Below are 20081 nucleotides of genomic sequence, written 5' to 3'. Positions count from 1 at the left end.
GTGTGTGTGTATGTGTATGTGCCCGTGTCATGGCCCACGTGTGGAGTTAGAGGACAACTTGTGAGAGCTGATTCTCTTCTTCTACCACATGGGTCCTGGGGATAGAACTCAGGTCATCAGGCATGGTAGCAGGTATCTTTACTGCTGAGTCATCCTGCTAGCCCCACTTCATTTAATTTTATGTCTTATAGAGTTTATAATGAGTAAAAGATTATATAAGGGTAATAATTCATCTGTAAACCTAGAAATGTACAGCCAATTTTGAAAGAGATGTACCCTAGCTCAGAAAAATGTTATTGAATAGGTTAATGCTGTTGTAATGAAATGCTTCTTCTAATAAAAAAAAAAGTAAAAAAAAAAGAGCAGACCATAATTAACTTGAATAGCTACATAGAAAGACATTTCCCTATATTCTCACCTATTTCCTACTGAAGCATTTTATAACAGACATCTGGAAATTATCACGACATAGTTGTACACTTTCCTAAGGCATAGCAAATAACTCTGGACCTCAACTCCATAATACTGCAATTTTCTTTCTTTCTTTTTTTTTTTTGCAGCTTCGATTTCAGAGACCTATTCTTCTCACTGCAGCATATGGTCTTGATCTCAAAAGAAAATGAATTGATCATTATGGCAGCATGAAGTATCTCAGCTATAGGAAATAAAGAAATGTTTGATTACCTTCACAGCTGGAACATTACAGGCATGGGCAGGGGTAGAGGAACGTGGAGAAGAAAGAAAGGAGAGGAAAACAGGATAGCATGGATTGCACCAGACAGCATCAGTGTGAATACCCATAGGGTTGAGTTAATTAGCTTCTCTTTGCCCATGTACAGCTCTTTTTCAGCTTCAGGAGGTCGCTGCTCACAGCACCAATTTAACAAACTAATTTGCTAATACTTGATGTAAAATTTCAAGCTTTCTGTTCAATAAGGGAAAATGTCTTATAATTTTAGCAAGGCTGAGGCTCTAAATGAAGTATTTCAAATTGGTCACTCTAATTAAGCCAAAGTGGCTGATTACAATTAACCTTTTCAGAAAATAAAATCTAAAACCATGACTTAACTAATGATATGTAAATTGCTTCACTTGATGACAAAATTATATTTGAAGTCATAAAAAGTGGAGATGCCCTTTTAGCAAAGGTCTGTTGTGGTTAAGAGTGGAAGAATTCCTTCCCAAGCCAGATGGAATTGTGTGAGCTGAAAATGTCTCAGTATTAATGTGCTAAATGACAAATTTTAAAAAATATTTTATTATTTTTATGTGTATATGCGTATTGCCTGCATGTAGGTAAGTGCACCCCTGTCATGCAATGCCCGAGGTGGACAGAAGAGGCTGTCGGATCCCCTGGAATTGAAGTTATGGACAGTAGTTAGCTGCCATGTGGGTGCTGGGATTTGAACATGGGTCTTCTGCAAGAACAACCAGTGTTCCTAACTGCTGAGCAATCTCTCCATCCCGACAATTTTTAAGGATAACCAAATGTTAAAGAACTCCAAATCTCAAAACAATCCATCAAAAGCAATCACTTGTATAAATCTCAAAATTTATTACACTATAGCACATAAAAGTATGTAAGAATAAAATCTTTACTTACCCTCCAAAATATTTCTTCACTGTTTGGGCCCTTACTAAATTATTCCACTTTCTTAAATGCCTTGCTAAAACTGTCATTTCAACCCAGGCTTGGTGGTTCATGCTTATAATCCCAGCAGTGCTTATAATGCTGAAGGAGGAAGATCTTGAGTTCAAGGCTAGCCTGGGCTACACAGTGAGACTCTGTCTCAACTGCCTATGACAGAACACACCCAGAATTCCAGCACTTGGGAGGCTGAGACTCCACAATTTTGAGGCCAGAATGGGCTACAGAGCAAAATCCTATATCAAAAAAAAAAAAAAAGGAAAGAAACAAAAAAAGAAACAAAAAACTAACCTCCTCTTCCAGGAAGTCTTCAACGAAGTTAGGTGCCCTACGAATAAAGCTCCTTTAAAGCCCCAAATTTACCTGAATCACAATATATTCTACTCTCTACTCTCTTGTCTTATGTTTTGTTTCCCCATCTTTATCCCCCTGCGCTAGGGACTGCACCCAGGGTATCCAGTCTTTTGTATCAGCCAAACTTCCCACTAAACTACATCTGTCGAGCCAATAATTATGTCTTAGTCATACTGTTTCCAAGTCTTTGCAGATTACCTTATTCATTATAGTTTAATGAATGTGTAGGACATGAATGAACTTTGCATTTATCTTTTTATGTTGTAGTAGTTTTTACATGATGCCTTTAGCACTATACAGACAAAATAAAAGCTTATTAAATGAATAAATTAGTGGACACACTTATTTTTGTATATGGTCAGTTATAATTATAAAATTGTTGAACCTAGTGACTTAGGCCTATAATCCACCACTCAAGAGGATGAGGCAGGAGGATAACAAGTTCAAGTCTTGCCTGGGCTCTAGAGTGAGTCCAATGCTGGTCTGGACGACTTAGTAAGACCCTGTCTCAAAATTAAAAAAAAAAAAAAAGCAAAAGACTGAAGATATAGCTGAGTGGTACAGGTACAGCAGGTACAGCACCTACCTAGCATATAGGAGGTCCTAAGTTCAGTCCCTAGTATTGAAAAACAAGTCTTGAGCCAAACTATTCATTTGGATGAGAAGAGTAAAATGGTGAGAAATCCCAGGGATGCTACAGCTCCTCAGACTATGCCTTTGGTTGACCTGGACCAATCCCGAGCATATAGCCCTACTCATGTTACATTATACAAAGGAACTGATGAGGAAGAAAATGTAGAACAGTTGAGAGATAAATAAAAATGTTGTCATAAAGCAAAGCCTGAGGTTTTCTTGGTTTCTCTTTAGGATTGATGGAGAAGAATCTTTTAGTCATTATAAGACATGAACTGTGGTTATTTATAACTTCAAGATTTTCCAAAAGGATGTAGTTTACCAAACTGTTCCCCACAATTCAAATTCAGTTTCCCTTACATAATAAAAAATATGACCACTAACTAGTTCTAAACAGAAGCTTGGGAGATTGTGGTTCACACTGACATGACTCAATCCATGGTTCCTATCAATGAGTCAGAGTTAAGCATCGCATTAGATTGGGGTTCAGTGAGTTGTTGTGCTGGATAGCTTTAGTTGTCAGCTTGACATGCCTGGGTTGAGGGACCCTCAATTGGGGAATTACCTCCATTGGACTGGCCTGTTGCCATGTCTTTGGGGGCATTTTCTTGATTGTTGAGTGATGTGGGAGGGCCCAGTGCACTGTTCGCAGTGCCACCCCTGGGTAGGTGGTCCTGTGTTGTATAAGAAAGCAGGTTGAGCATGGGCCAGAGGAGCAAGCCAGTAAGCAGCGTTCCTCCATGGTCTGTGCTCCAGGTTCCTGCCCCTAGTTCTTGCCTTGGCTTCCCTTGATGATGAACTGTGACCTGGGAGTTGTAAGACAAAACAAACCCTTTCCTCCCCAACTTCATTTTGGTCAGTGTTTTTAATCATAGCAATTGAAACTAGAACAGTTGATGCATTGTTTGAGAACAAAGACTTGCAGTGAGAATCAGAGACCACCACAGAAATTCTACCATGTCCAAAAATGGTTGCTTAGCTCACAGATAAGCACCTGCAGCAATCCTGAGCAGACAACCTTTGTATCTGATGCCACAAAGAAAAACCCATCACTTGTCACCTCTCAAGTCATTTGAGATATTCTTCAAACTTTTCTTCTTCTCATCTACTTTCTGATCTATTACTCTTCTTTCAATTAATCTTTCTCTTTTTTCAGTTTTTATCATGTTTCTACATCCAAGAGCGAACAATATTCACTTGTACTGTAAGTTTGAGGGAAACCTGGGCTACACAGTGAGTTTGAGGGCAGCCTAGGTTACATAGAAAGAGCCTGTCTCAAAGAAGTGAATATATGCCAGGCATGGTGGTGCATGCCTTTAATCCCAGCACTTGGGAGGCAGAAGCAGGAGGATCTCTGTGAGTTTGAAGCCAGCCTGGTCTCAATAGCGAGTTCCAGTCCAGTTGGGGCTACAGGGAGACATTGTCTCAAAAAGACCAAAAAAAAAAAAAAAAGAATAAAATAAAAGATAAAAATAAAAGTTATCGTATATATTTCAGGTATATACCATGATGTTATAGGATACATATAGAGACTAAAAGGTAAGTACAGTGAAGCAAATTAACACCTCACGTACTTATTTTGCTTGCTAATTTATTGGTAAGCTCTATTAAATCAACTCCTTTAGCATGAATCCTATCACAGTAATTAACCCAACACAGTAGGTTTGCATCTTGGTGATCATAAAACCCAATTGAGCATGGCCAAGAAATAAAAGAATGAAGAAAGATTTATTACTTGCAGTAGGTGAGGAGAACACAGGAATTGTTTTGTTCCCAAAGCAGTGTTCTCAAAGGAAACATGGATTTCGTTTCAGGCACTTAAACATATTTGTATAGGAAAGCACTTTAGGGGTGGGAATGTTCCTGAGACTGTTCAGTTAAGAAATACATTTTTTGAGTATGTTCAGTTCAAGGTCATAGCTTAAGAAAGAAAGATGATGGGCACATTCTTGAGCATGCTTAGTTCAGGGTCATGAAGCACACGTTTAAAGGGTTAAAGAGGTGGATAGGAACACTTTTAGGCATGCCGAGCTTGTATCATAAATACGGCAGATAAGAACGTCTCTGGGCATGCTCAGTTTTCTACATAACACTTCCAAAAGTTGTAAAAAGGAAAGGATACTTTGAAAGTACATTAATATAGGAGTTTGCCCTTACAGGTACCTGCTCTGTTTATCAGCCAACAGACACAATTCTATCACGGCTAGTCTTCATGCTGCACATTAGATTTCTTCTCAGTTTCTTAAAGTGAAATTGTGTTATCATCAATGGTCCTTCTCTCAATTTCCGCTGTTAAGTCAGGTAATTGGTGCGTATGGTTCATTTCACATCTAAGATACATTTAAACTACTAGTTTGAGCTTGCTAAAATTCTAAACCATGGCTCTTATATGTTGTTCACACCCAACTATCCCCCTCACCACCTCCCTTTACCCCAGTCCATTCCAGAGTAGTACCCTACTCCGTCATTGCCAGGCCTGAAATCTCTACTTCCTGAATACTGTCTCTTGCTTCCACTTGAATGCTATATTTTCACCTTTAGTTCCTTTTATAGTACTTCTTATCACCCACCTCCTCCTGTTCAGTCTTTACATCAGCACATTCCAGTTTTATATGCTCTGTATAGTTTTACCAATGCAATTAAAGAACTATGTCCAAACATTCTTCTCATCTCTCTACTCCAGGCTCTATGTCTGATCATGCCTTAATATCTTCAGCTGCCTCTTGAAAATCTTTTCTAAATGCATTGGAATTTAGTAAGTACTTTCCCAATTTAACTTGCTCAGCTACCTTTTCTCATATACATATATGGAATATACATATATATGTATATATAAATGCCTCTAGGGAAAGAATTCCCAGATTTTTGCTGCTGTTGCTAATCGTTCTGTATAGCCCCACTCTTCTCAGACTCTGATTGTGAACAGTAGCAGGACTGAACTACTGAACATCTAGTATGGAGAAATGTAGTAAGATGAACAAACATCACTCCTCAGAATGTACACATTTCGGCTCCCTTTCACCAGTCCATCCTCCTCTTCCCACACCTTTCCAGTTTATTTGTGTGGTTCTTGCCCTCCTTGTTGCCAATATTCTCTCACTCATCCTAGTAATTCACCTTCTGGTTCTACCTCAGTTCCTTGCATAACCTAAGAATATTTCCCCTATAACTTTCACCTCTTCCTGCTTCCTAAGGCCCTTTCAGTTACTCTTGACCCTCGTGAGCATTCTCAACCTTCAGTCTTCCCATTTCTCTCATGCTGGCCTCTCTTCTGTCTTTATTTACCCAGTTTGAGTCCTGTGCTGATATACACAATTCCTTTTCTTACCAACACCCTCAGCTCCCTACCAATAAGCTTTTGTCTATAATTCCTATACCAATCCACTGCCTGGGCAGCATCTTACCTCATCTGACCTCTCAGGTCTGCATCCTTGCTTAGGCTACCTGCAGTCTCATCCAAATGTCCTACTAAATGCCAGGTCCACTGATTACTCCTGGTTTAGACTACCCCATTTTCTTCCAAGCTGTCATTTATGGATGAATGAAATGAAAACCTTGCATTTCTATTATGATATACTAGTTTAAAATGTTCTCGGATATCTATGTTATTTTATCCACAAGATAACTTATGGAGTGGAAGCTCAAGATAATATGGCAGCTGAAAAAAAAGGCAGTGCACATAAGTTTTGTCCTACTTAAGCTCTTGGTTTTAGAGTACAACTACAGGGGCTGGAGAGGTGACTCAGTGGTTAAGAGCACTGGCTGTTTTAGCAAAAGACCCGGGTTTGAATCCCAGAACCACATAGCTGCTAGCGACAGTCCATAACTCCACTCCCAGGGGATCCTATGCCTCTACCATCCTCCGTAGGCACTGCATGGCACAGGCACACTTATACACAGCCAGGCATAATACTCATACACATAAAACAAAAATAAATTTAAAAAAATTCTTAAAGGCATAGAACTAGTTATAACAAGATGATTATTATTTTCTTTCAGTCCTTCTGAGATAGCTGTGCTATGCCCAGTTATCCTCTTGCTTGCTAGTTGTGAAGATGACAGATGTAGATGGACAATAAAGACATTAATTGAAAAGAGACATTTATAGGACCACTGTTAAAAAGTACCACTGGGGACTCAAGATCAGTTTCCTGTATGTAATCATCCGAGAAGCAAACATTCAGGTTGTAACTCTTTGGTCAGAGAGAAAAAGAAACTCAAACTCCACACCAGCCAAGCTGCTTTATGTCCTCCATGCTGGCTTTCACAACCAAAGCACAAAAGATGAAAGATCAAACACTGGAAGAGCAGCCGAACTCAGAGGCGGGAATATAGGTGGAAAACAGAGCAATTTTAAATTTGCAACAGGAAACACCTTTCAGAAATAATTATTGTATATGTATAATTGATATGCAGATAGTAGTAATGTTGAACAAAGACCCTAATTAAAATGTTAAACAAATCTTGTGAGATATGTGAAAAACATCAATGTCTGTACAAATCTCTGAGCTTCTTGGATAAAAAACATTACATTACATTTGTACTTCTGTGTGTATATGGACATGCATATGACAAAATTAACATTGCTAACCACATTAGGACTGCCCTGTCTCAACAAAAGCATAAATATTCAGCAAAATAATCATTTACCTTATAGAAGATCAACAAAAGGTCATCCAATTTCCCATGCAAATCACCTGGAATACATATGAAAAGTCACTATGTAGCAGGAAGCAAGACACAATGCTCATGCTATTATAGAATTTTAAATCTCAAACACTCCAAGTGTTCTCAGGGTACTGGGTTCTCACCTTATGTTGATACTAATTCAATAGACAATTGGTTTCTACAGGACTCTTTTTCCCCTTCTATGGTATTGGGGGGAGCGGTATCTGGGGGTATTTGGAACTGTTTGCTCTAGCCATCACTGCAGGGCTTTACTTACTCTGACCTAAGCCCTGTACCACAGACTATGTTTATTATCTTGTTCACTTCTCACAACCACTCTGAGATGAGCAGTATTTTCATCATTCTTATTTTCCAAATGGGGCTCAGAGCAGTTAAGTAACTTATGTAGTTATGCAGCCACCAAATATCAGAGCTGGAATTCAAACCCAGAATTATCTCATTTCAAAATTCAAACTCTAAGTAGTTTTTTCTGTACTGCCTACATTGCAATCCTTAGGGAGCAGCAAAAGTTCTTATCACAGGCAGCATTAAATCTCCAAGGACCTACCATAGTAGCATGCAAATTGCAAACATTCAATACATACATTTAATCACTAAATCATAGCTTTTTCATGTTTTGTTTTGGTTTTATTGTTGTTGTTGTTTAAGACAAGGTACTCCAGTACAACTCCGGCTGGCTTGAAACTTATGATTCTCCTGTCTTTGACTCTAGAGTGCTGGGATTGCAAGTGTGAACTACCATATCTGTCTAATGCATAGCTTTTGAAAGAATTAAATAATATGCTTCCCAGCAATGCATCTGAAATTTAAAGATCCTGAGTATGTAGTTGAGATTCTTTTGATGAGACAATTAGAGGAAATAAAAACAAAAGCTAACTAAGAGTAAGTATTGAATATTTAAGTCATTAATTAAAAAATAAGGCGTGACAATCCCTATTTAGATAAGAATTTCTAGGCAAATTGTCTACCTTACATAACCTTTGCTCACAAATTTTTACTCAACTTAATTACCACAGAATTTAATTTAGGAACACTTTTCCTCACTTTGTTTCAAATCCCACAACCAAATAAATCAAACGCATGCAATGGAAGACTCCAATTACACTGGAAATAATAAAATTAAAATCTCATATCACCCGCACTTATTTATAAGACTATCATAATAAGATTAAGAGTTTATTTTAATGAATACTTAATTGTCATTACGTTTACATAGTCTCCAAAGAAAAGGAAATAAAGATAGACTTTTTACTTATCAAGTTAACATAAGTTGTTAATTATTTATTTTCCTCATTTTCTTCAGAGTGATTTGACTTTTAAAATCTGAGTACATAGTACAAGGCATGGTGACACAGGCCTTTAATCCCAACACTCAGGAGGCAGAGGCAGGGGGATCTCTGTGAGATAGTGGCTACAGGAAGACCCCTCTCAAAAAACAGAATTCTGAGTATATTTCAGGAGAGATCGTTCAGTGGGTAAAGTATTTGCTTAGCAAGCATGAAGACCTGAGTTCAGATCCCTAAAACCCATGTAAAAACTGGGTGCAGTGGCAAATATCTGTAACCACAATCCTGGGGGTGGGCAGAGAGAGGCAGCTGCCTGGAGTTCACCAACCAGCCAGCCTTGCCAATCAATGAGCTCCAGGTTCAGTGAAAGACCATGCCTCAAAACATAAGATGGACAGCAATTGAGGAAGGCACCCAACAACCACCTCTGGTCTTCACACACACGCATCTTTCTTTCTCTCTCTCTCTCTCTCTCTCTCTCTCTCTCTCTCTCTCTCTCTCACACACACACACACACACACACACACACACACACACACACACACACCATACACACACACACACAAAATCTGAATATACAGGACTACAATAGCTGGTATGCTAAAAAATGAACTTGTTTCAGCATATCAAGAGCTGAGAGTCCTTGATTCAATTCCCAGCAGAGAACAAAAAGGAGTATAAAATATTTTTAATTTCCAGTTGGGCAGAAAATATACATATTCTACCATAAGAAGACAGACAAGGATATTTTCACTGCAAACAGAAACATGAGAGCAGAATTAATTATGTTATAACATTAACTGTAAACTAAAAAAAAACAAAAACAAAAAGCCCTCAAGAAGGCTAAGGCAGGAAGATCGAGAATTCAAAATCATCCTACATTGTGTAGTGAGTTCCAGGCCAGCTTGGACTACATAATGAGATGCTAGCAAAATTAAAAAAAAAAAAAAAAAAGAAGAAGAAAAGGAAAAAGAAAAAGAAAGAAAAAGAAAAAGAAAAAGAAAGGGGGCTGGAGAGATGGCTCACCAGTTAAGAGCCATCTCTTAACTGGCTACTCTTGAAGAGGACCCAAGTTTGATTCCCAGCACCCACATGATAGCTAACAAGTGTGTGTAACTCCAGTTTCAGGGGATCCAACACCCTCTTCTGACCTGTGGGCATTGCATAACATGGGTGCACTTACACACAGGCAGGCAATCTACTCATACACATAAAAAAATAATAAAATATTTAAAAAGAAAGGAAGGAAGGAAGAATAGAAGGGAGGGGGGGAAGGAAGGAAGGAAGGAAGGAAGGAAGGAAGGAAGGAAGGAAGGAAGGAAGGAGCAAAGAAAGAAAATATATGTAAAGAAAATGCATTGGCTTTGGCTTTTCCATTTATCAATGGTGTTATATGCAAAAATGTCTGGAAACAATGCCTAAAATATGGGGATCCTTAAATGAATGGATCTGTCCAGTCTACCTAAAACCTCAACATTTGTCTGATAATGATAACTGAAATATTAGCCAGACAAGCGCTAATATGACACTGCCTCTAACCTAGAATACAGAAGACCTGATTTTTAGTTTATTTTTTAATATTTTACTTATTTTTTATTTATGTGTATGAGTGTATTGCCTGCATGCATGTAAGTGCATCTGTGTCGTGCAGTGCCTACGGAAGTCAGAAGAGCACATTGGATCCCCTGAAACTGAAGTTGGATGGTTGTTAGTCTCCATGTGGGTGTTGGGAATCGAACCCAGGTCCTCTGTAAGAGCAGCCAGTGATCTTAACCACTGAGCCATCTCTCCAGTCCCAAGAAGACGTAATTTTTTTTTTTTTGGTCTTTTTGAGACAGGGTCTCCCTGTAGCTCCAGCTGTCCTAGAACTCAGTACCTAGACCAGGCTGGCCTTGATCTCACAGAGATCGCCTGCCTCTGCCTCCCGAGTGCTGGGATTAAAGGTGTGTGCCACCACAACTAGCTGAGGAAGCTGGGGTACGGGTTACTACATAGAAATGCTATCTGTCTATCTATCATCTATCTATCTGTATCGATCAGTATATATGTATACAATTCAGAGCAAGAGATAGGGGCTGGGAATGAGCACATGCAAGGCCTTAGCATGTGCAAGGCCCTGGGTTTGATCCATAATACTGAAAAGACAAACAAGTTTTTAAAACTTTAATTTTTTAAATAAGGGGAGTAGAACATCTCTGTAAGGGCCCTTCAGTTCTCATACTGTGAGATTCTAGGATTTCCACATCCTCTAATTACTTTCTTCTTCCACATCCTTCTAGTCAAATATTGCTCTGCAATGGCAACTGGGGGTCTAATAGAAGCACATGGGAGTAGATCCCACCATCTGTTTGGGTCTGTTATGTATACGCCAATAGTAAACCTAGCCCTGGCTTCACAGGTGTCACAGGTTGGCATGGTTTCCTGAATCTTATCACCCAGCTTTCTTCATTTCCATCAAAAGCTTGAATAAAAAGGTCTTCAGGCTGCAGTGCATCATCTGCTAGAGAGATCTGGTGGCTTGATTAGGTTGAAATTGAACCATTAGAGGCGCTTCAAAAACCTGAGTCAGGGCATGCCAAGAGGTATGCACTGCTATAGCAATTCCCTGTCACCACTATCAGATGCTAGAAATGGAAATGGTTTAATTAGATTGTCAAATCCACTTCTACCTGACAGAGTAAGAGAACATGGGTTAAAAACTGATTTGGAAAATAACAATCACTGTTTTGTAACCTAAAGGCTTAATTAGAAGTTAAGGGAATTGCTGTTCCTTCCATGCACCCCACTCCCAGACAGTTGCTAGCATGCTGAGCACCAACTGTGATGAATTTCAATGTGTACTGTTTCTTGAAGCAGTATCCTGCCAGGCTGGCCTATATGATAACAAAATCTCAAATCTTGTTATTTAGAAGAACAAGAAACAGATTTTTGGGACATTCCCACTCTTTTAAAAGCTGCAAAGACCAGTTGGAAAAATCTAAAACAGCAGCCAAGGGTAGAAAAGGATTTAATCTCTGCCTGCCTTTGGGTTTTCTCTTCCCCGTATAAGTGGCAGAGACCCACCTGGAAAAAAGCAACACAGAGCAGAGGTAATGAGAGCTAGTCAGAGGGCAAAGAACAGTTATTCTACCCATGGGTGGCTTTCCATATTAAAATGCTATCTGCCTTTATAAAAAGCTACAAGAGTTCTTTAATTTCTCACATAATTAATTCTTGCCAGCTGGTATGCAAAACAAAGACAAGATGGGGAACAGTATTATCCTGATAGATAATTCTATATTAACATTTTTCCCTTAACACCATCCAATTTACATAGTTTTCAAGTTAGGCAAATGATGCAGGACCAAGAGTCTCCTAAATATTAATTTGACAACTCTCCTCTGAAACTTACCACAGATCGTTATCTCTTTGGAGGGCAAAGTTTTTATCTGAGTGAAATTCGGCATTTGCTTCAGGACTTTTCTGGCTTCAAATAGGACCTCTAAGACATAATGAGCATGAAGTATCTGTGAGGGGGAAGCAGAGGAAATAGATATAATGAACTAGGAATAAAGACATGACTGTGTAGAAAACTATAAAGATGAAGCATACAAGCACATTTTAGGTTACTGTGTTTCAGGACAATCTTTAAATTATTCTCAAATAAATTATTCTAGCATAGTGTCTGGCATACAAAAAGCCCTCCGTAGATATCTGTAATGGGATGAACGAGTGGCTCCTAGGATATTTAGACTTTCATGTTCATTATCCACTTGCAGAATATTTCTGATTGTTCTTGGTCCTTAGATTCCAAAGAAGTAATAGGGAAAAAGGAGCTCATTTGACAAAAGAAAATGTGCAAAAGAATAACAAAAAGAATTTTAAAAGAGAAGGAAAAAGGGGCTGGAGAGATGGCTCGATGGTTGGGAATACTGGCTGCCCTTGTAGAGGACCCAAGTTTGATTCCCAGGACCCACTCATACACTTAAAATAAAAATAAATTTTTAAAAATAAAAGAGAAGAAAAAAAGAGAAACAAAAGAAAAAGAAAGAAAGCAGAGAGTCAGTGGAAGAGTTATACTGCGTTTGTTGAGAAAGCCAGCCAATTGAGATAGAAAGTAGGTGCTGGGGCTGGACGGATAGCTCAGCGGTAAAGAGCACTGGCTGCTCTTGCAGAGGACCTGGGTTCGTCTCCCAGCACCCACATGGCAACTAACAACCATCCATTACTCCAGTTCTAGGGGATCCAACACCCTCTTCTGGCCTCTGTGGGCATTGCATGACATGGGTGTGCTTACATGTATGCAGGCAATACACTCATACACATGAAAAAAAAAAAAAACAATAGGCCCTCGCTGCTGAACTCAGATATGTCAAAGATACCCACAGAAGCTCTTGAGCTTCCTGGGTGTGGCTCCAGTATTTAGTGTACAGAATGCTCAGTACAAGAGCACATTTGTATCAAATCCTAACTAGAAGATATTCCAAACCCAAATAAAACACTTGGATTATCTTCTACTTGTGCCTATCTCACCACTATTTTCCATTTAGGCTAGGTATTGAGATCATTGTTTCCTACAGATATACTCTGTTTTCTCTCCTAAACTTTTAAAAATCCAGTGTGCCATTTCTCTGGGTTTTTTAATTATGAAATATTCCAAATACATAATTCAAAAATAAAAGATAACTGGGATGTGATTACCACACAAACTTAACTAATATCAGCACAACTTTAAGGTTCAGGTCCATTTAGACCCAGGATGTCCAACATGGCAGCCACTAGCTACATGAGATAACAGATTTGAAATGCCAGTTAGTTTGAATTGAGATGTGCTATAAGATCAAAATTCATGGACTGGAGAGATGGCTTAGCTGTTAAAGGCTCAGGCTCACAACATAAACATCAAGAACAAAATTCACACTGGATTTCAAAGACTTGCTATGAAGAAAAGTAAAATGTCTCAATAATTTTAATAAGATTATAGATTGAAATATTTCACATATGAGATATACTGAATTAAATGATATATTATTAAAATTGATTTCATCTTTTTTTCAATTTAAATGTGACTATTAGTAAATTCTAAATATATGGTTAATATGTTTCTATTAGAAAAAGTGTCTTAAGATGGGTGTGGTGGTGCATGCCTTTAATGCCAGCACTCAGGAGACAGAGGCAGGCCTACATATCAAATTCCAGGACAGCTGGGTCTGCAGGGAGACCCTTTCTCAAAAGACAAAAAAAAAGTTTTTAAAATTATTGAAGGCTGAGAGAGTGGTCATATCTATGGATCTTTCAGATATGGTTCTGGGATTGGGACTGAGGGCAGACAGAGCCCTTTAGACTCATCCCAGCTCATGAGATACTGAAATTAAGTCTTGAGAATATTTATATTTAAATAATTGTTAAAAGAGACAAAAATGGAGATTAATGGGAATGTGAGAATTAGGAGGAAGTAAAAGAGTCTGGATATTGATTAGTGAGGAGAGGCCCATGTTTCCAATGTCTACCTAAGACTTGATGGACTAGTTAGTCTTTTCCACACAAAAGCATTCTAAAGTCAATCCACAGTTTGATTTAAAACTTGAATGAACACTTTCCTTCAGCTGTGTTTTATTTCCCTTTATTGTTTCCTATTTAATTATTTTTTTGAGACAGTGTCTCACTCTGTGCCCCAGGCTGGCCTCATCTAGCAATCCTCCTGTCTCAGGCTCCCAAGTCCTTGGATTAAGATTTTATTGTTTGGTTTTTTAAATTTTTCATTTATTTCTTTTATGGGGGAGGTGTGGGCACGTGAGGTACCATGGTGCATGTGTAAAGGTTAAAGAACAGTTTGTAGGAGTTGGTTCTTTCTACCATGTGGGCTCCAGGGATCAAACTCAGGTCCTTGGGATTGGCAGCAGGTCCCTTTACCCACTGAGCCATTTCACTGGCCCCTGGATTAAGATTTTAAAAGAACTGACAAGAACACTGCTGTTTAATGGCTTGTTTCAGTATGTACATTTAATCTAGTGATTCCCAATGCTGGCTTAATTTGCCATTATAGCTTTTTCTGGTTGTGATGGCTAATCCTGGGTGTCAACTTGACTGGATCTGGGATTAACTGAAATGAGAGAGATCTTCTTGATTGGATCATCTGAAGCTGAAAGACACACCCTAAATGTGGGTGTTACCTCTGATGGCAGCCCATATAAAAGGCCATGGCAGAGGAGAACGCCTGGCTTCTTGCTGTTTGCCTTCTCTCTCACTGGTGAGTTCATCTTGTTGCTGTTGACTGAAGACAAGCTGATCTTTTGGAATTCATCAGACCTTCACCATCAAATTGGGACTACTCTTGCTGCTGTAGACTGAAGACTAGCTAGCTGATCTTTTGGAATTCGTCAGACCTTCAGTGCCAGATTGGGACTACTGATACATCCAGCCTCGTGGACTGAGCTGCTATGGATTCTCAGCCTCTCCAGTGTGGTGCAGCCATTGTTGGACTACTCAGACTCTATCCTGTGAGCTAAGCTGATAAATCTCTATACATATATATTCATTCTACCAGTTCTCTTTCTTTGGAGAACCTGACTAATACACTGGTCTATTGTACTACTAAGCAGAGTAATTGTTGTCTGAAGGGTTATTTTCAAATATTAACAAATATTCACTAAGAATATCTTGCAACCACAGAAAAAGTCTTAATATTAAAATAGTTTTCTGGATCCTCTTTAGATTAACTGAAATAACGTTGTTAATATTAGTACTTGCTTATAAGGCTCTATTTAAGTAGGGTTATAATAGTTGTGTTTACAGCTGAATATTAAATATTCAAAGAAGTTCATTCAAATGTTGGCTTATATGTTTATAAATATATCAGATTAAAGAACCACTTAAATAAAACATTCATATCCTTTCATAAGTACTGAAGGAGAAAACTAAAAGTTTTCAAGAATATTTTCCTCTTTTGTTAGAGAGAGAGAGAGAGAGAGAGAGAGAGAGAGAGAGAGAGAGACTGACTATGTAGCTCTGGCTGTCCTGGAATAAGCAAAGTAGTCTAGGCTAGCCTTGAACTCGTAGCAATCCTCCTGCTCCTTCCTCCTAAGTGCTGGATTACAAACACGTGCCACCATATCTGGCTTAAGGATATTTCTATTTTTGAGTAGTTTTTAAATGGACAAACAACACAGTATTCTGCTGAAATAAAAATGCATTGTTAAAAAGGAGTGGAATAATGAAAAGTGATCTTCCCTTTTCCCCAAACCTTAGTCTCCAACCTCTCTCTGTCCCTAGAGACAGCCACTGTTGGCAATGACTTGAGTATCTTTCCCCAAAATATTTTTTGTTTATAAGAATATAAAAATTAGAAGAACCATATATAAATATTCAAAAGTAGGTATAAATGTATAACCTCTTAAATAAATATGATATTACATATGCAAAGAAATCATATTAAATGAAAAATAGAACGGAAGTACTGGTACATGCAATAACATGGATGAATTCTTAAAAACATTAAGCCAAGTGAAAGAATCCTGACACCAAAGGCCACATATGTTCCAGTTACATAGAACACCCAGATTAGATAATCTGTAGAAACAGAAAGTAAACTTTCAGAGTCTGAGATATATGGAAAAGAGTGACTGCTAATGAATATAAAATTTCATGCTGAGGTGAAAAACACGTTTGAGAAATAGAAGCACTTGTCTAGCATGCACAAGGCTGTGGGTTTAATCTTTAATACTGAAAAAAGAATAAAACTTTTAAAAGTTCTAGAAATAGATAGTGATGATGGCTGTATAGCATTCTAATATACCCAAACCACCAAATCATGTACTTTGAAATAGATTAAATGATCAATTTTCTTTTTAAAAAATGACCAATTTTCTTATATTAATTTTTGTTGCTGTTTTGTTCTGTTTTGATGGGTCTCCCTAGTCCCACGTGGACCAGATTGGCCTCAATCTTACAGAGATTCACCTGCCTTTGCCCCCCAATGGCTGGGGTTAAAGGTGTGTGCCACCACATCTGGCTTTTATATGAATTTTATCTCAGTTAAAAAATATATAACCTGTTATTTGTTTTTACAAATGAGAATGCATTGTATATTGTTTTGAACCTTGATTCTTCCCTTAGTCATTTAAATTTTCCTACTTATAAACTTAAAATTATTAATCTTCTCTATAATGGTTCCTTGAATTGGTGTATGGTTTATCTCCTTAGACACATTAATCATATTTATGTTGTTCTGAGTGTAATAATGTCATATAAACACTCTACAGGTCTCTTTCCATCATATGTTAATCTCAGTTTTGTTTCACACATCGTATATCCTCCTGTGCCTGGTTATACCTGTACTGAGTACTGGACATTGTATATGAAAAAATACAAAAATAACGGGGCGTGGTGGTACACATCTTTAATCCCAGCACTCAGGAGGCAGAGGTAGGCGGATCTCTGTGAGTTCAAAGCCAGCCTGGTCTCCATTAGAGAATCCAGGCCAGCTGTAGCTACAGAGAGACCTTGTCTCAAAAAAGGCCAAAAAAAAAAAAAAAAAAAAAAAACCACAAAAATAACTTCAGGCCTATTTTCTTCCAGAGGCTTTAAATTCTCTGTTGGCAGGTGGCCAGGACTGGATACCTGGTATGATCTCAATTCAATTGCAAGAATTAGATGATTCAAAGCTGTGTTCCTGCAAAACCAATCGACTTCCAGTTCACTCTTACTTCTGACATACACCCCTTAGGGTCAAAATCTGAGAATGAGGGTTTGGGATGATGTCACAGAAAATGGTGGTGAGGGAACTCCAATACCCAGTCACTTCATAGAAATATTGAAAAATCAAGGAAAATTGTGTCAGAATAGATTTGTCAAACTCTTCTAATAACAAACAAACATTGAATCAAAAAAAGGGAAATTTGGCAATGTCTCAACACATGCATGGTAAGATTTGTAAGTAGCCTGGCCAAGCAGTGAAGGAGTGTTCCAACATAGAGGAAGCAATGTGCAAAGACGAGGAGACAGGTTTTCTTCCTTCTTTTTCCTTTTGTTTTCTTCCCTTTCTTTTCTTTCCTCTCTTCCTTTTCTTGCTTTCTTTTTCTTTCTTCCTTTCTTTTGGCTTCTGGTATTCAAGAAAATCTCTGTAAAAACATTAACTGATCACAAGCTAAAGGAACAGAGACTTTGAATTAAACCTAACAGACATCTATAGAATATCTAACCTAGCAAAAGAAGTCTACACATTTTTCTTAGGTACACATGGAACATTCTCCATGATAGACCAGATGTTAGGTCAAAAAATAAACCTCAGTATATTTAAAAAGACTGAAATCATGTAAAGTAGCTTCTTTGACCAGAATAGAAAGAAACTAGCAATCAGTAGCAAAACTGGGAAGTTCAGGGGGTCTGGAGAGATGACTCAGGGGTTCAGAGAGCTTACTGCTCTTATAGAGGAGCTGGGTTCAGTTCCGAGCACCCACACGGTGGCTCACGACCATCTGTAACTCCAGTTCCAGGGGATCCAGTGCCCTCATCTGGCCTCCCTGCATGCCCATGGTGCACATAAACACAAAGAACACACACACAAACACTTAAAAATTAAAAAATAAATATTTTTAACTAGGAAATTCATAAATATGTGACAATCATACAACAAACTGTCAAACAATCAATTGGCAAAGAAAAAAATTAGGAAATTCTTTGGGGGCTCGAGAGATGGCTCAGTGGTTAAGAACACTGACTGTTCTTGCAGAAGTCCTGGGTTCGAATCCCAGCACCTACATGGCAGCTAACAACTGTCCGTAACTCCAGTTCCAGGGGATCCTACAGCCTCTGTCCTCTGTGGGCACTACATGACACACATGCACTCACCTACATGCAGGCAATACATACATACAGATACATACAGATAAAATAAAAATAATAAATTAAAAAAAAACATTTAAAGAAAATTCTTTGGGATGAATGCAAATAAAAGCACAACATACTCAAACATAGGAGAGATAGCAAAATCATGCTCAGAGACAAACATATAACTGTAAATGCTTACATTTAAAAAGAAGACTCTTAAATCATTAGCCCAACAACACTTTAAAGAAAAACACTCACATGCACTCAATTACCTTAGTTGACATAGGAAAAGCATTTGACCAAATCCAACACCTCCTATGATAAAAACACTCAGAAATCAAAGAATAGAAGGAAACTTCCTTAACATGATAAATGGTATTTATGGAAAACCCAACAGCTAACATGAAACCCAAAGGTAAAATACTAAACACATTCCTTCTAAGACTAGGAACAAAATAAACACCCACTTTTGCTACTGTTATTCATTATTGTACAGGAAGTTCTAGACCAAAGCAATTACTCAATAAATTTTTTTAACATATAAATCAGAAAGTAGAAAGAAGTAAGACTATCTCTACTCACAGATCACATGATCCTGTATTTAGATAATCTCATAGCATCCACAAACGTAGAACTATCAGTGCTGATAGTTACAGTCATTAAAATTGGAGTATAAGATCAACATACAAGGCATAAACAATCCAAACAGGAATCAAGAAAGCAATTCCTCTTACAGTAGCGACCAAAAATAATAAAATCCTAAGAAGAAATTTAACCCAGGTTGTGAAATATCTGTCCAGTGAAAACTATAAAACATCACTGAAAGAAATTAAAGGTATCAATAAAGGGAGAGACACCTGTGTTCATGTGTTAAAAAAACTTAATATTGTCAGGATGGCAATACTGCTCAAAGTGATTTAAAGAGTCAATGCAAATCTACTAATCTCTCTTTTTTTTGCAGAAATGAAAAATTTGATGTTCAAATTCCTTGCAAGAGGCCACAAACCACCAAAACAATATAGAAAAGGAAGAATAAAGTTGAAGGACTCACATTTCCCTATTTCAAAACTTACAAAGCTACAATAGTCAATATAGGGTGGTAGTGGCATAACGATACACACATAGACCAAAGGAATAAAGAGTCTAGAAACAAATCTATACATCAAAGGACTTGCTGATTTTTGACAAGAATGACAATCATGGGTAAAGAAGGTGTTTGGACAGCTGCGTATCTATATGCAAAGAATGAAGTTTGACCTCTAACACACACACAGATACACACAAAAATAAATAAATAAATAAATAAATAAATAAATAAATAAATAGGAATCTTTATAAGCACAGATTTAGCAATGGATTGCAAAAGCAGAAGCAACAACAAAGATAAACTGAAGTTCATTAATATTAAAAAAATTGTGTATCAAAGTACATTGTCAAGAATGTAAAAAGACAATATACACAAAGAGCAAAGTATTTTCCAATCAAATCTATAAAGAGCTCTTACAATTCAATAATAAAGAAGATAACTGATTTTGAAATGGGCAAAGAATACGCATATACAGTTCTCCAAAGAACATATACAAATGGCTAATAAATAGATGAAAAGATGTTCAACAGTATTAATTATTAGAGAAATTCCAGTCAGAACCACAATTAAGCATCAC

General features: G+C 37.7%; 1 protein-coding gene across 1 annotated transcript in view; it reads right to left on the bottom strand.

Annotated features, from left to right (window-relative positions):
• Ppef1 (protein phosphatase with EF-hand domain 1) overlaps positions 1 to 20081 on the bottom strand; it is a 125387-nt gene that overhangs the window by 51891 nt on the left and 53415 nt on the right. The window contains exons 5-6 of the mRNA XM_008835731.2: positions 12002 to 12116; positions 7286 to 7332 (exon numbers count right to left, since the gene is read on the bottom strand). Of these exons, the coding sequence (XP_008833953.1) occupies positions 7286 to 7332; positions 12002 to 12116 (162 nt within the window). The remainder of the gene's footprint in view (positions 1 to 7285; positions 7333 to 12001; positions 12117 to 20081) is intronic.

This window comes from Nannospalax galili, unplaced genomic scaffold, assembly GCF_000622305.1.
Source record: "Nannospalax galili isolate Female #2095 unplaced genomic scaffold, S.galili_v1.0 scaffold217, whole genome shotgun sequence".
In the NCBI taxonomy this organism is placed as follows: domain Eukaryota; kingdom Metazoa; phylum Chordata; class Mammalia; order Rodentia; family Spalacidae; genus Nannospalax; species Nannospalax galili.
The sequence above is the reverse complement of the archived record's forward strand: the minus strand, read 5'-3'. Positions and strand labels throughout refer to the sequence as shown.